General features: G+C 34.0%; 3 protein-coding genes across 5 annotated transcripts; 1 reads left to right on the forward strand and 2 right to left on the reverse strand.

The window, feature by feature from the left end:
- Positions 1 to 108: 108 nt before the first annotated feature.
- LOC100177955 (caspase-2) lies at positions 109 to 3,523 on the reverse strand. The gene is made up of 9 exons (XM_002129091.5): positions 3,297 to 3,523; positions 2,599 to 3,227; positions 2,232 to 2,348; positions 1,975 to 2,082; positions 1,660 to 1,830; positions 1,347 to 1,418; positions 1,052 to 1,219; positions 880 to 986; positions 109 to 635 (listed from the first exon to the last, which is right to left on the reverse strand). Exons 2-9 carry the CDS (start codon positions 2,842 to 2,844, stop codon positions 569 to 571), a joined length of 1,056 nt encoding a protein of 351 aa, XP_002129127.1. The 5' UTR covers positions 2,845 to 3,227; positions 3,297 to 3,523; the 3' UTR covers positions 109 to 568.
- LOC104266349 lies at positions 2,850 to 3,455 on the reverse strand. Its single transcript, XM_009862289.1, has 2 exons — positions 3,297 to 3,455; positions 2,850 to 3,227 (listed from the first exon to the last, which is right to left on the reverse strand). The coding sequence occupies exons 1-2, from the start codon at positions 3,453 to 3,455 to the stop codon at positions 2,850 to 2,852; spliced, it is 537 nt and encodes a 178-aa protein (XP_009860591.1).
- Positions 3,524 to 5,575: 2,052 nt separating the features above from the next.
- LOC100180308 (maternal embryonic leucine zipper kinase) lies at positions 5,576 to 13,500 on the forward strand. 3 transcript variants are annotated; one of them, XM_018814355.2, is made up of 17 exons: positions 5,576 to 5,843; positions 6,109 to 6,225; positions 6,527 to 6,670; positions 6,931 to 7,073; positions 7,980 to 8,097; positions 8,382 to 8,549; positions 8,814 to 8,900; positions 9,215 to 9,336; positions 9,479 to 9,569; positions 9,803 to 9,975; positions 10,187 to 10,303; positions 10,581 to 10,699; positions 10,989 to 11,064; positions 11,255 to 11,338; positions 12,078 to 12,252; positions 12,380 to 12,483; positions 12,752 to 13,500. In XM_018814355.2, the coding sequence occupies exons 1-17, from the start codon at positions 5,694 to 5,696 to the stop codon at positions 12,969 to 12,971; spliced, it is 2,208 nt and encodes a 735-aa protein (XP_018669900.1). In that variant the 5' UTR covers positions 5,576 to 5,693; the 3' UTR covers positions 12,972 to 13,500. The 3 variants fall into 3 exon arrangements, with proteins under 3 accessions (XP_018669900.1, XP_026692760.1, XP_018669901.1); XM_026836959.1 differs by having other exon boundaries at positions 11,279 to 11,338; XM_018814356.2 differs by lacking the exon at positions 11,255 to 11,338.
- The last annotated feature ends 169 nt before the right edge of the window (positions 13,501 to 13,669 follow it).

Consider the following 13,669-nt stretch of genomic DNA (forward strand, 5'->3'; position numbering starts at 1 on the left):
TTAGTTATTACTTGAACTTGCTCGTCTGGTAAAAAATCTTTTTTATACCCCCCTGTTTTATGTGCCTGTTTCTTTGGGAAGTCATAAATAGAATAATATAGTTACTGGTTGCAAATACTTTTTCACATTTTATTGAACTACGCATTTAAAATAACAGGATATGGTTCACAATGTCCACAAGTTTTACATTTCAGTTCATTCAAGTAACATTTCAGTTTTGAGAACGTTTCTGGCAGTGTTCAAATTTGGAATGGGCAGCAAAAATGATGATTGTTGAGTTTAGCGGGCAAGATGTGTAAATATGTACAGCTGTGGTTTGTAGATTGTTTGAAGAGACACCATACCAGTAGGAAATTTTGTTTCAGCAATATCAGTTGCATATGAAATAAGAAGTTTCAACCAAAATATAAAAACAGGTTTTTTTTTGTATAAAATGCTGAGTCCAGTTTCAGTAGACTTAAAATCTGGTAAAAAGTTTGAGACTTATATATAAATACAGAGGGGAGTTTTATGGGTTTAAAAACGTAAGCTTCATATAAAAATACAAAAATGTTGAAGGCTACTCAGATTATATCCCAGGAAAGAAGTAAAGCTTTTTGGATAGGCTGGACTTGAATTCAGGCATCACTTTGCACCTACAGGGAAAAATATGTTGGAATAGTCATTTAGCCCAGTTGTTTCCCAATAATATATATAATACTTTTATCATAGCACTCAGAAATTGCACAAAACGTTTTTAGAAAAACCATATGAATAAAGCAAAACAGAGTAAAAAACAGAGAAACAGAGTAAAGTCGATAAAAGGCGTTCAAATCTTTTAGCCTGAGCCATTCAAACAAGGGAACAAACAACAGAATATAAGAAATCATTTCAACTAACCTATGATAAACAGAACCAGGACACCAACCCTCCTTGTGTTTAAGTATGTTGTTGACTTTGGTCATCATGTCAAGCAAATCTGTGTCGCATGCATGTCTTGCCAACACCTACAAACACGAGTTACAAGATTGGTTTAAATTTAAAACTTAATTAGAAAAGTAGAGATACTAACCCTGACAAAGGCTTGAATATACCAACTCCCGTGTTTAGTGTTCCTCATGGCAGCAAAGCCTTTCATGGTAGCTTGACCAATCAGCATGTCGGACTTTTGAGGCAGCTTGTTCCTAATATGGTCATTGGATGAAGAAGTAGATGTGTTGTCAACATCACCTACTGGGGCCTAAGTGAGATAAAGAATGCTGTTACCGATAATTTAACAATTTTTAATCTTTTCACTCCATATGTTATACACTTCTATACAGGTAAACTCAAGGACAATCTTTCAGAACAGGAATTTGAGTGTTTACCTGTACAGGACCATCCACTTCATCCACTCCCATATCATATTCATCGCCTTGGCAAGCTTGAAAGAGAAAGATCTGCAAAACAGTAACTCAGATTAAAAGCATACGAATGTATGATGCAGAGAGAATATTTAGATAACGGTTTTATTAATACTTTGTGAACTAAGAAGTTCACACACACGTCACACAGAAATAGATTATCTGGTAAAAAACATCAATTGATTATAACATTTTATTGCCGTTTGGCTAGCTGTTTACGTATACAGTATATAAGCATGGTACCAACAACAGCAAAACCAGTTCACGTTCCTACTACCTTTGGTTTCTTCTGAAGTGAGTGGCAATTTTGGTTTGAGAAAAAGTTCACCACAGTGTCAATGGCAACAGATACTCCGTCACTACCATAGAAACAACCTGCATCTCCATGACTCATTGCTGCCACTAGTGAGCAACTATTGTAATAGTGCTCTTCCAGCTCGGCAAATGTCTAATTATTAAGATTCAATAAATTATATATGCGATTGCCTAAATATGAATTGTGCATTTAGGCAGTAAACATTAACATGAAAATGTGATCAGAAAACAAAAAATTGAGAGAGATGCATTTCAAACACATGATGTTCAACCATACCTGTAAGGTTGAAACTATTTGTTCAGCAGTTCCATTGATTAAGACATAACATTGAAAACCAATCTGTTGCAAAACAAGTTCCAATCTGACACGGTCTTTTTCACTTCCCTGCATAATTAAATGTTTCGTGTCACTGTGTTTTTACCTCTTATACATGGTGATTAGTTAGATAGGGTTTTTTAAACAGAAGGCTAGTTAGTGGTCCATAGATGGAACTTTATAATTTAATATCATACTTCAGAAGATCCCTCTCTTACCTCTCTGTTTAACAAGTCACTTTCCGGGTGAAATTTCTCAACAGAAATAATCAAGGCTGCTCCCTTTGGTCTGCCTCTCATTGTCATTTGGTAACAGTCCGTGTGTTGCATAAGATGCTGGAAATGATGAAAAGTATTTGCTTACAAATTAAATTATGGTAACCAATCCATAGGTGGGCCATTAAACATCTTGATATTCAGAAGGCATGAGTAATTATGTATAAAGTAATCAACTTTTTTGACCTTATTGTTTGCATTAGTAATAATTTTTACTTAATGCTTGACAGAAAATTTCCCTGTTCATTCTAGCTTTGGTCCCTGTAATTTTACTTTAAATATCTTGTTTACTAAACAAGTTATGTAATACCTGGTGTGTGGATTTGCGAACTGTTAAATCTGATACTGTTGGTCCGTCAAAAAGGTCCATGCCCTGGTGCAAATTTATTTGGTACGATGTAGCAGCTTTGGTGGATGTTGGGCTTTGCACAGTGTTGATATGATTGATGGCAGTGTTAGATTGTGTGCGGACATCGGACCTTGAAAACAATGAGTGTACTGAAGCAGTGGAACGGATGTTGCTTAGTGAATCTGTAGGAGATGGTGCATCATCCATTTGCTCTATATAAGATGAGGATTCACGATTTCTTTTAGGTGGTGTTTCCTGATTTGCATAGATGACCTGAGAAGATGCAGGGATAGATAGATAGAACTTTGATCAGTGTTCTCCATTGGCCTTCGGCGGGATAGTGGTGCTGATGTTCCACTGGTACCAGGAAGATTTGAGTTCGCTGTTGCAATGCTTTCAAAGCGGAAAATAGAAGCTGAGAGTTCAGGTCCTCCCGAACCGTCATTTGCGTTGCTTTCATTTGGTTGTGACACACCCTGTGCAGGATCCAACAATTCAGCCAAATGAGATTGGTCACTGTTTATCAGTGCAATACGAAAAGCATTAAAAGCATTAGGACCACGTCCTGGCAGCAGGGTTAAAAACTCAACCTGAAAAAACAAAACAAAATAATTTTTTTACTAAACATAATGCAATTGTATTAGCAAAAGATGTCTTACATTTTTTTTTAAAACCCTTTGATGCGAAAGAACTCTATCAGCAAGAATGTCATTAAATATTCCCTCTCCAATTAATTCTTGCAGCAATTCATCAACAACTAATTCCTTGCAGAGTGTGTGGCGATTGGTTCTCAATTTCTCTTTATGAGTGCTCAACATTATGAAAATCTAAAGCATAATAAGAAGAAGTCTATGATGAACCAATCTGAATAAACATAAAGAAAGTTTAATTATCCTGAAACAAACTTAGAATACTCAGTTTGTGAGCAACCATAAAGAAACTACTACTAACACTTAACGTATAACACGCCACAAAGGTTGCCGCAATCGCACACACATCGAGAATCGAACCTAGTATCCTTAGGTTGCAATGCAAGCGCCTTTACCACTCAGTCACGCCGTCTCATGTTATTAGTGACAAAACTATATAAATCTAATGGTTTTACAAATTTTGTTTATTAAATTTTACCGGTAACTATAGTATTTTAATTAAACCGCGTAAACAAAGCGAGTTCAAAAACGGAACTGAAGTGCCTGACGGACCAAGGTTACCCGAATACATAGTACAGTACAGTATAGATTTAAAAACACTGATGCCATTTTCGATACATTCGAGCGACTACAAAAACGTGGCGTCATCTATCCGGACGTCTTGCTGCATTATGTTCAATATACAACATAACCGTAAAATAATAAGACTTCGGCTAGACCGTATGTTGTTATGCCATTTGGTACAAATTCTCCGGCGCCGTGGTATAGTGGTTAGCGCGCCTGCCTGTAACCCAGAGTAATGGATTCAGGCTTGACGCTGCTACCATTGTGGGCGTATATGTCCTTGGGCCAGACACTTAACGGCAATTGCTCCAACTCAGTGGTCACTAATGGGTTGTCTAAATTATCAGCCATACATAAAAAAATCCCAAAAAAATAATCACCCACAAAGTAACATACATGGTAACTCGGTAACTCGTAAGCTGGCACGAAGTAATAAACCCGTGAGATAAAAAACTTAAAAAGCGAAGCGTAATAGCCAGAGTCCGTATATAAACACTATAGTATCATCCACGTAACTAAGCTAATTGAGATGATATTTATAAAGTTCCCACTACCACGTTAAAAATAACATAACTATCCAATAAAGAATAAAGTGACTCACTTATTAAAATAGAACGCAATATCACGACAGCAAGTATAAAACTTTAACCGCGCCTCATACAAATCATTCCTATAATATAAGAATTACAAATGGCAACTAGTTTAGCCACGTTGCGTTCCCATGTGAATACTTTTGATGCAATTGAAAGAGATAACATTACGTCAATTCGACCCGCGTGATCATTGCATACGTATTTACTGTTTATATGCGTCTTTAATTCGAGCATGACGCTTTCGTGTATAGGAAGTAAAAGCGACAGTGTAAGCAGTTTTAATTGAGCATAAATATATATAGCTAACATTGTATAGCGTGTTGGTTTATCTTACAAAGTTTAAGTGTTCTCTATTTAGATAACTATAGTCGTTTACATAAACAGTTGTAGTCATTCATCCATTAAAGTCAAATTCTGACCAAGCGTGAGATACATGTAGGCCTTTCGTTGATCTACAATCGACAATTTATAGAGTGGGCAGATACATTATAAACAGTGTGTATGTACTGTGTAGCCTATTAAATAAGTATTTTTGCTTCTATTTAGGTTTTAGAACGCCTCGCATGTAGTGTGTCACTGATTGTAACACATTTACAAAAAGGTGACTATTACCAATCACTAAATTAAGTGATGAGAATAGTATGTATTTTAACGGAAGGCGTAAAATTTCCAATTAAGGCAACAGCAGTGAGCTTCCCCTTCAATTTTATAACAGCAAAAGTTGTTGTGTCTCATGAGTCATGACGCACTGTCGCGATTCCTTTACGTCACAGTCGTCTCTATCCGCAATGAACCAAATCGAGCGCGGATTCGAAAACACGTTCCACTCGATTGGAGATTTATTTACAGATGTTTTGAGCTTAGGACAGTGCTGTACGGGTTTAGTATCTAGTTATTTCCTTTCCAGTTATATGAGGTGTAGTATTAGCCACTACTATAAAAGTAAAATGAAAGATTTTGATTTTATTGCGATGTTAATTACTGCATTCGTTATATATTTTGATTGTGGATGTTCAGGATGTATAGAATACTTGCTAAGTTTATAAACTTGTTATTTTTTTCTTACAAAGACAACATATGGATAAGTAGATTTATATATGTATATATATATATTATGCAGAGTGTACGCCATTGATGTTATGTTTGTTTAGTTTGACATTACTATTTTTACTGAATATTCATATATGAAATAGGCTACTAAAAAAATATCAGTTTTGTAATTGTTTGTAAGTAGCTCTTGGGAACAAAAATGGTGGTGGAAGAGTACAGCGAGGTTGCTCGCCATTATCGGATTAAAGAAACAGTTGGGTCTGGTGGTTTCGCTAAAGTGAAGAGAGCTGTACACCTGCCTACTGGGGAGATAGTTGCCATCAAGATTATGGACAAAGCTGCATTAGGGGTAAATTTTATTAAACCTAAACATGGCAGCGTATACGTTTACATAGAACACAATTGTCTTCATTTTCAAACATTTTGGTTTAATACTTAAACCATCATTAGTGGTGTTAGAATCATGATGTTTATATAAAAAGTAACCGCAAATAATGTTAATCCACCTATATATTATTATATATATATATATAATACTTTTCATACAACAGTTTTCTGTTCATATTACATTGGTGTTTCAATATATTTAACTTATAATATGTTTTGTATTTCAGAGCGACTTACCAAGAGTAAAAACTGAAATCGAAGCGATGAAAAATCTGCATCATCATCATATTTGTCGATTATACCAAGTTATAGAGACATCAAGAAAAATATTTATGATTTTGGAGGTATTTATATCCTCTAAAGCTGTTTTATCCTTTATGAATTTTGTTTTAGTGCTACAACCTTCTCTTTCTATTTAGTAAGGCATATGTATCATAAGAAAAGTATAATGTGTCAATGACATGTGTTAATTAGTGTTATTTTGTTATTTAAGTTTTTCCATTTATTTAATGATAGTCTTCCTATTAGTGAGTATGATTTTTTACATCACTATAGATTCAAGATACTATTCCTAAATTGAGTTATGAAAAACCAGTAGCCTAGTCATCGAAAATTTCTAGTTATATTAAACTCTGTTATTCACAGTATTGTTCTGGAGGTGAATTGTTTGATTACATTGTTCAACGTGATCGACTGAGTGAAGGTGAATCAAGAACCTTCTTTCGCCAAATCGTGTCTGCTGTCGCGTACATGCATAATCTTGGTTATGCACATCGGGATCTTAAACCAGTAAGTGACACTTGTACGACTGTAAAATTTGAATCTGAATAATACAGATGGCTTATTGATGGTCTGCTAGCTGTAGCAACCACACTCTTTTTCACTGATTATTGTTTTAATATTGTTTTCAAAACCATTTTTTCTTGAAAATTGGATATATATATAATAGAAATATTGTATATATATATATATATATTCTTTTGGTTTGCTTTGCTAGATCAATGTTGTTTTTTCATAACCTAAATGATTAATGTTGTTATTTTTGCCAGGAAAACCTGTTAATAGATGATGAACAAAATTTAAAGTTGATTGACTTTGGTTTGTGTGCGAAACCTAAAGGAGGAATGAGCGATCATCTTTATACTTGCTGTGGAAGTCCTGCTTATGCTGCTCCCGAACTCATAGCTGGAAAGTAAGGACTTATATTTTAACTCAACCAACCTTAGTGATGCTCTAATGTGTCTGTCTCTTGTTGTGTCTCAAAATTAGTGATGCTCTAATGTGTCTGTCTCTTGTTTTTATGTTTATTAATGTATTCTTTTTGAGTTTTTGGGTGAAGTCCTTGTTGGAGGAGCTAGTAATTAGCTCAGAGTTGACCCATTAACCTAACACGCAAATTAGTAGATTACTTAAATGTATAAGCATAAATGAAAGACTGCCACCTATTTATCCTGCCATAGCAAGGCTGTTTTTCATTGGCTAAATTAATATTTTTATTACACTAAACTATTTTTTGTGACTGGGATTTAACTTCTTAGTATGATTCTGAGGGAGTAACTGTTGGAAAAATGTTAAATTTTAGTGGTAAGAATCATCATTGACATTAAATGACTGCTGTTGCATGCAGATTATCAGGAAACATAAGTACGTACAAAGGCAGTTTCTTCATTACGTGTAGTTCTCTGTAATTTTGCAACACATTTATGTCAAATGATGTCATACTGCTCATTGTGATTGAAAAATGACATATGTGTTGCGTCAAATTTTAATTTGTTGACGTTTTCTTAAGAAATAAAATATATATATAAATAAACAAATGTAACATGGTAATATATACTCACTGTTAAAACTAAATGTTCTCCAAATTATCAGCCGTATAATTAGTTTTAATTGGTAAATGGTAAGAATACTGGCTTGTTTATTTACAATAGAATCAACACTAGCAAAACTCATGTTTAATTTTTTGTTACCAATATATTTTTTTTTAATATATATATATATATATATATATATATTTATATATATATATATTCAAATGCAATGAAATGCAACACTTTCATTGGCATTATTAATTCCAAGATCGTTTGTTTTTATTTAGATCATACATGGGTAGTGAGGCAGATTTATGGAGCATGGGTGTATTGCTATATGCTTTACTTAATGGCTTCCTTCCTTTTGATGATGATAACATTGGGATGCTGTACAGGAAAATAAAGGTATTTTTAAGTTGTCTACATTATTCTATTCTATATGGGTGAGATCCTTCAGCAATACATGATATGGGTCATGAAATTTAGGCCAGAGTTGGCTCATTACGTTGTTAATTTGTTACAAAAATACATATAAACGCAATCCTTTTTTATTTAAAATTTGCTGTCTCTCAGAATACATGCTTTATTTTTGCATTGTAATACATATTACATACAGTGTATATTTTTTTAAATTTCACCGATGTACTTGAAATCCTAAGGTTAAATAATTCAATTGATTTGAATTTCAGGCGGGAAAATATGACACTCCTGATTGGCTGAGCCCCGACAGCCTTATTCTGCTCAAGCAACTACTTCAAGTTGATCCAAAACGCCGAATCACTGTTGACAAATTGCTGAATCATAGTTGGATAACCAATGATATTGGAGTGCCTGTGGAGTGGCATTCAAAACATCAGGTACCTTGGTTGGGTATTGTATGTGTACTTGATATTCAAATATCATTAATTATGTGGGTTTTAAGATGTCTGGTAAATCTGTTATAGCACAGTGTGTATAAAGCCACAATATCAAGGTTTTGCCTATAAATTAATGACCTGATTTTAAGCTACAAAATATTCCCAAATTTTTCACATAAATTTTGTCCATGAATTTGAATTTTTCACATGTTGAACAACAAAAAAAATTTAAATTTTTTATATGAATTTTCACATGATTTACAGATGTCAGTATTGGATGAAGATGTCGTGACAGAGATGAGTGTTCACAGGAAAGTATCACGTGAAACCATGAAAGCTGAACTTGAAAAGGTTGGTTGCTTATGCTGTTGTTTAATTACTTCCATACCAATATCTGTATTTACCTCAAATTGCAATTTTTATTTTTTAATTACATAACTTAAAGGCGTGAATGTCTGCTTCTTCTACACTATGAACTATTGTTTCACTGCTCTAACCAGAATTTTCTAAAAAATTTTGCTCACACTATTTTAAATCTCTTGAAAATTTCCTTGACCTTTCAGTCAATAGTATACTTTATGTACATGCAATTTGTTGTGTGAAATTCTCAGTGACCCCCAGTTTGGGAATCCTTGCATTAGACTATGGTATATTCCTCTTTACAGTGGAACTACGATTACCTCACTGCTGCTTACTTCCTCCTCCTGAAGAAAAAGACCTCCGGAAGACCTGTTCGACTTCAGATGACTTTAGACTCACAACCCCACCCAGTGGTTGCTGTAACGAGGTGACATTTTCTACTTTTTGTCAAAACTAGTTTTCTTAAAACGAAAAAAAATTACCTTTATCTTATTACTTTTTTGTCTCATTAAAAAAATTATTTCCGTTTAAAATTTTACCTCCATTTAAAAAAAAAAAAATTTTAACAGAGGGCCTGACCAAGGTAAAGCTCGTACCCCCCGACCTGGGAAGAAAACAAGGCAACCATTGTCAAGAAACCATAGAGATAATGTGTCTAAGGTACACTAACCTTTACCTGGTTTGCAACTTCTTGTGGTGTTAACTTAACTTTGAAAAACATTGATTGTACCCTAGACACAGACTCAAATGGACAAATAATAGATTTGCTAGATGTAGTTGTATGTATGTTTTACGTCACAGTTAAAACTCGTTTGCCTAGTTTTGTCAATTACAATTTTCGCAGCACTTAATCCATTCCCGAAATTGTTCATATTTTATATTTCTATTACCAGTCCTTATATGGACCTCCACCCTCCGAACCAATGAGTCGGAAAAATTATTATCGTCGTGACAGCGACGGTGACACACTAGATGGTGATGTTTGGTCACTAGAGGCGCTGGAAGACCAGAATGGGGAACAAAGCTCAAGGCTCGTGATGGAACAATCACCTTGTACTAGTAGAAGGTAATTTTTTGTTTATTCTTGTAAAACCAGAAATAGTTTTATTTAAAAAAAATGTCATTTGTAAAAAGGGTAGAACTTGAGGACATAAAAAATAAGTGGCTGTTGGTGCAACATAGGTTTAACATTAATTTTAAAAGTAGTTTGGATTGCATGCTACTTTTATGCACCTATGCCTACTGCTAATTTTAGTTAATATTTCTTTTTTATACAGACGAACAAAATCAGTTGATGATAGTTTAAAGGAAAACTTCCTAACCCCTCAACTTCCTAAAAGACTCCAGGGAGTTGCAACTGCTATTGCAACACCTTCAGTAATCATTAACAGAAAGTAAGCCAGGAATATTTTAACTGAGTGAACTTACTACCAAAGTTTTATAGTATAAAATTGAAGCACTTGCCCCTGTGTATTTAATTTTTACAGTTTGTTTTCCCAGTTTATAATAAATAGTTACATTTTATGCAAGAAGTGGTGTCTAATTTTGGAGTTACATCTTATGCAACTTGTCTAACAACTGAAACAATTTAAAAACTGATGTATATATTTTTTTGGGGGGGGGGCAAACATTATTAAAAAAAATGATTTTTTGACCAAAGATTATTTTTAGAACCGCTTTTCGAACAAGTGACAATACTTCAATACAAACTAACACGGTCGACCGCAGACGAACAAAACGATCAAAAACTCCTCCAGTTTCATCAATGTCACCTCCTCAGTGGAACAATGGTAAGAATAGTATTGTGAAATTTATTTAGATCAATCGAATAATCGATTTTATTCCATATGGGTGAGGTTCTGCAGTGGCACGCCCTTATTGCTCACCATGGGCTTAGAGTATTGTCCATTAAGTGTCTTGCCTAATGACACCTACACTGTTAATGGTATCAGTATTAAGCATATAGTTTTGTGGTTTCTTACATTAAGCAAACAAACTATTTGATATTCATTACATTTTGGTAGTCCAGTTGCGTACTTTTCTTGTTGCAAATAAATTAGTTTTATTTCTTGATTACAGAGGACTATAGAAAGTCATTAAATATAGAGATGGCAAACTTTGATCTTCAAGCAAATCCTTTGAGCCCAGACAGAAAGTGAGTCGGTTGTTTTGTTTAAAATTTCGTTTTTCTATTTTCTTTACTAAAATACCAATTACTTTAGCTTTAATAAAAAATCTTAGGTATTTTTGTTTATACATACTTTTATTTCTAAAATTTAATATTTAAAAAAAATCTCTAAAATGCATTGGTGTCACTATTTAAAACAAATTGAAATTAAAATCAGGGTAAAAATTGAATCTTTGCCCAGTGTTGCGGGGCGCTGTCCTCCCTCACCTTTGAAACTGATTAACAAACTTACGCGACACAGGTTTGTCTTTTGAATGGGCAACACTGCTTGAATGCCCATTTTTATCATGAGTTGGTTTTTATCTCATTTTCCTTCTCTTTTGTGACTTGCAGACTGTAGAAGTTGATTGCTTTTATGAATGTCAAATACAATGCATGGTGTTTATACTGCTTGTTGCTTAAACATTTAAGCTTCAATTTTTGATAGTGTGTATGGAAAGAATATTTATGAATATCCTAAGTTACTGCTTTTTCAATTTTAAGTTATCTCTTTTGTGGTTGATGAAGCTGCTTAACGTTTAGTGTTTTTGCATTGGTTTAAAACAACTTTATATATGGATTGTCACGCAGCATTTTTAAAGTGACGTAACTTTATGATATTCTGACTTTCTGTCTTAAGTTTTTACAACAGATAACACACTTAAACTTACAATACAAGGTCTATTCAAAACCGAGAAATATATTGCTAATAGAAACCGAGGAATATATTTCTAATAGAAACCGAGGAATATATTGCTAATAGAAACCGAGGAATATATTGCTAATAGACCACACAAACATAGAACCCAAGATTCCCAACCCCCACACAAACAATAGATCCCACCCCCTTAGTTTAAAATATAAACAAAACACAATTGTGACATAGACTCCACTATAAACTTTTAGACTTTTATTCACTTTTGATTTCTGTTTTTTTTTGTTTTTTTTCCCATCTTTTCCCATATTCTCTCCAATTTTAAATAAATCCTTTTTGCCTTTAGATGCAAATCAGTGGATGATGCTCTTCACACGGCTCACTTTGAACCTCTTACTCCGAGCAAACAGAAGAAGAATCGGATGTTTGGAAGTTTTGAGCGAGGGTTGGACAAAATGAAGATGATCCTCACTCCAGGAAGGAAGAGGTTGGGATCGGATGCGGGGCCTAGGAAGATGAAAGTAAGGATAAATAGTATTGCTACGTGACATATTATACTTGTATTTTGGCTTTTGTGGCAAAAATTTTGCTGATGAGCGGTTTAAATATTCCATTTTTAACTTTATATAATCATTACTTTATTTCCAGGCCTCTTATAACATGTCCAACATTAATCGATGTGATCCTGGATTGCTACTGCATGAGCTGAAAAGGATTGTTCCAACAAAACATATGGAGTTTAAAGAGAATGGGTTAGTTTAACTTACAATAACAACTTTTATTGCATGTTTTTCTTAAATTTTAATCAATGAAAATTATATAGTACTTGGCTGTAGTACATAGCAGTTTTATATTAATAGTATTTTTAGATTTTTATCCTGAATTATTTCCTTCCTAACAGAGTAGTACGAAAGATTTGACTACATAATCATTACTCAAGGCCATGCTTTTGTCCGAATTAAGAATAATTGCCAACTTTATATATGCCTTTTTGTGCAATCATTTGTATCATCTTTGTAGGTATGTGATACGTTGCCAAACAAAAGATGATTTTGGGAAAGTTGTTCTTGATTTTGAGCTTGAGGTGTGTCATGTGATCGGCCGCTCGTCATTTTCGGGGTCAGGGGTCGGCACAGAGCTGTGTGGAGTTCGTCGGAAGCGACTTAAGGGAGATGCCTTTGTTTATAAGAGAGTGTGTGAAGGCATACTTGCTGATGTAGATGCCACCACCTTTTTATAAAAATTGCTACAGATTTATGTGCGTATATTCCTCTGCTTTTACTACATATCAACAACACTTTTGTCCCAGCGTCTAAATTTTATGAAGTAACCATATTATTGGAAAGAAATCAAACATATTTCTATCTGGAGTACAATTTCGAGGGGTTACACTTTCGACTATGCATTCCAACTAATAACAGTAGTTTCTATGAACTAATACATTAATGTATATTTCCTTTTTCCGAACTATTATAAGCTCCGAATAGAAAAAAATGGCCGCGCATAAATTCACTGGCCACTGAATTGAACTTTTCAGCAAGCACAATCATTTCATTCTTATTTCTTAAACTGTTTACCGTATTCCACACTTTTCATCTAAAGTTCTGGTAATTTCAACTTGCGCCTTACACAGTTGTCCCGTAGCAAAAATAATGTATTATTTAATGGCGTAGTTCAAAAACTGAGGTGTAATGAGTTTGTGCTTTGTACTTGTTTATAGCTGCTTTAAAATTAATCTTGTTAAAATAAAGAAGAAATTGTTACGTGTGGATTTGAAATTTTAAATGTACTATGCATGGTTGAGTGGAAATTAGGTTCTTATGTGAGGGCAAGATATTAGAACCGTGTTGACAGAAAATTGCGTGTTTTGTTTCGGTGCGGTATAACAGGTGTTAAATATGTTTTGGACAACAGCTGCGTTTAGAGCCGTACAGATAT

Source organism: Ciona intestinalis, chromosome 12 (genome assembly GCF_000224145.3).
Source record: "Ciona intestinalis chromosome 12, KH, whole genome shotgun sequence".
In the NCBI taxonomy this organism is placed as follows: domain Eukaryota; kingdom Metazoa; phylum Chordata; class Ascidiacea; order Phlebobranchia; family Cionidae; genus Ciona; species Ciona intestinalis.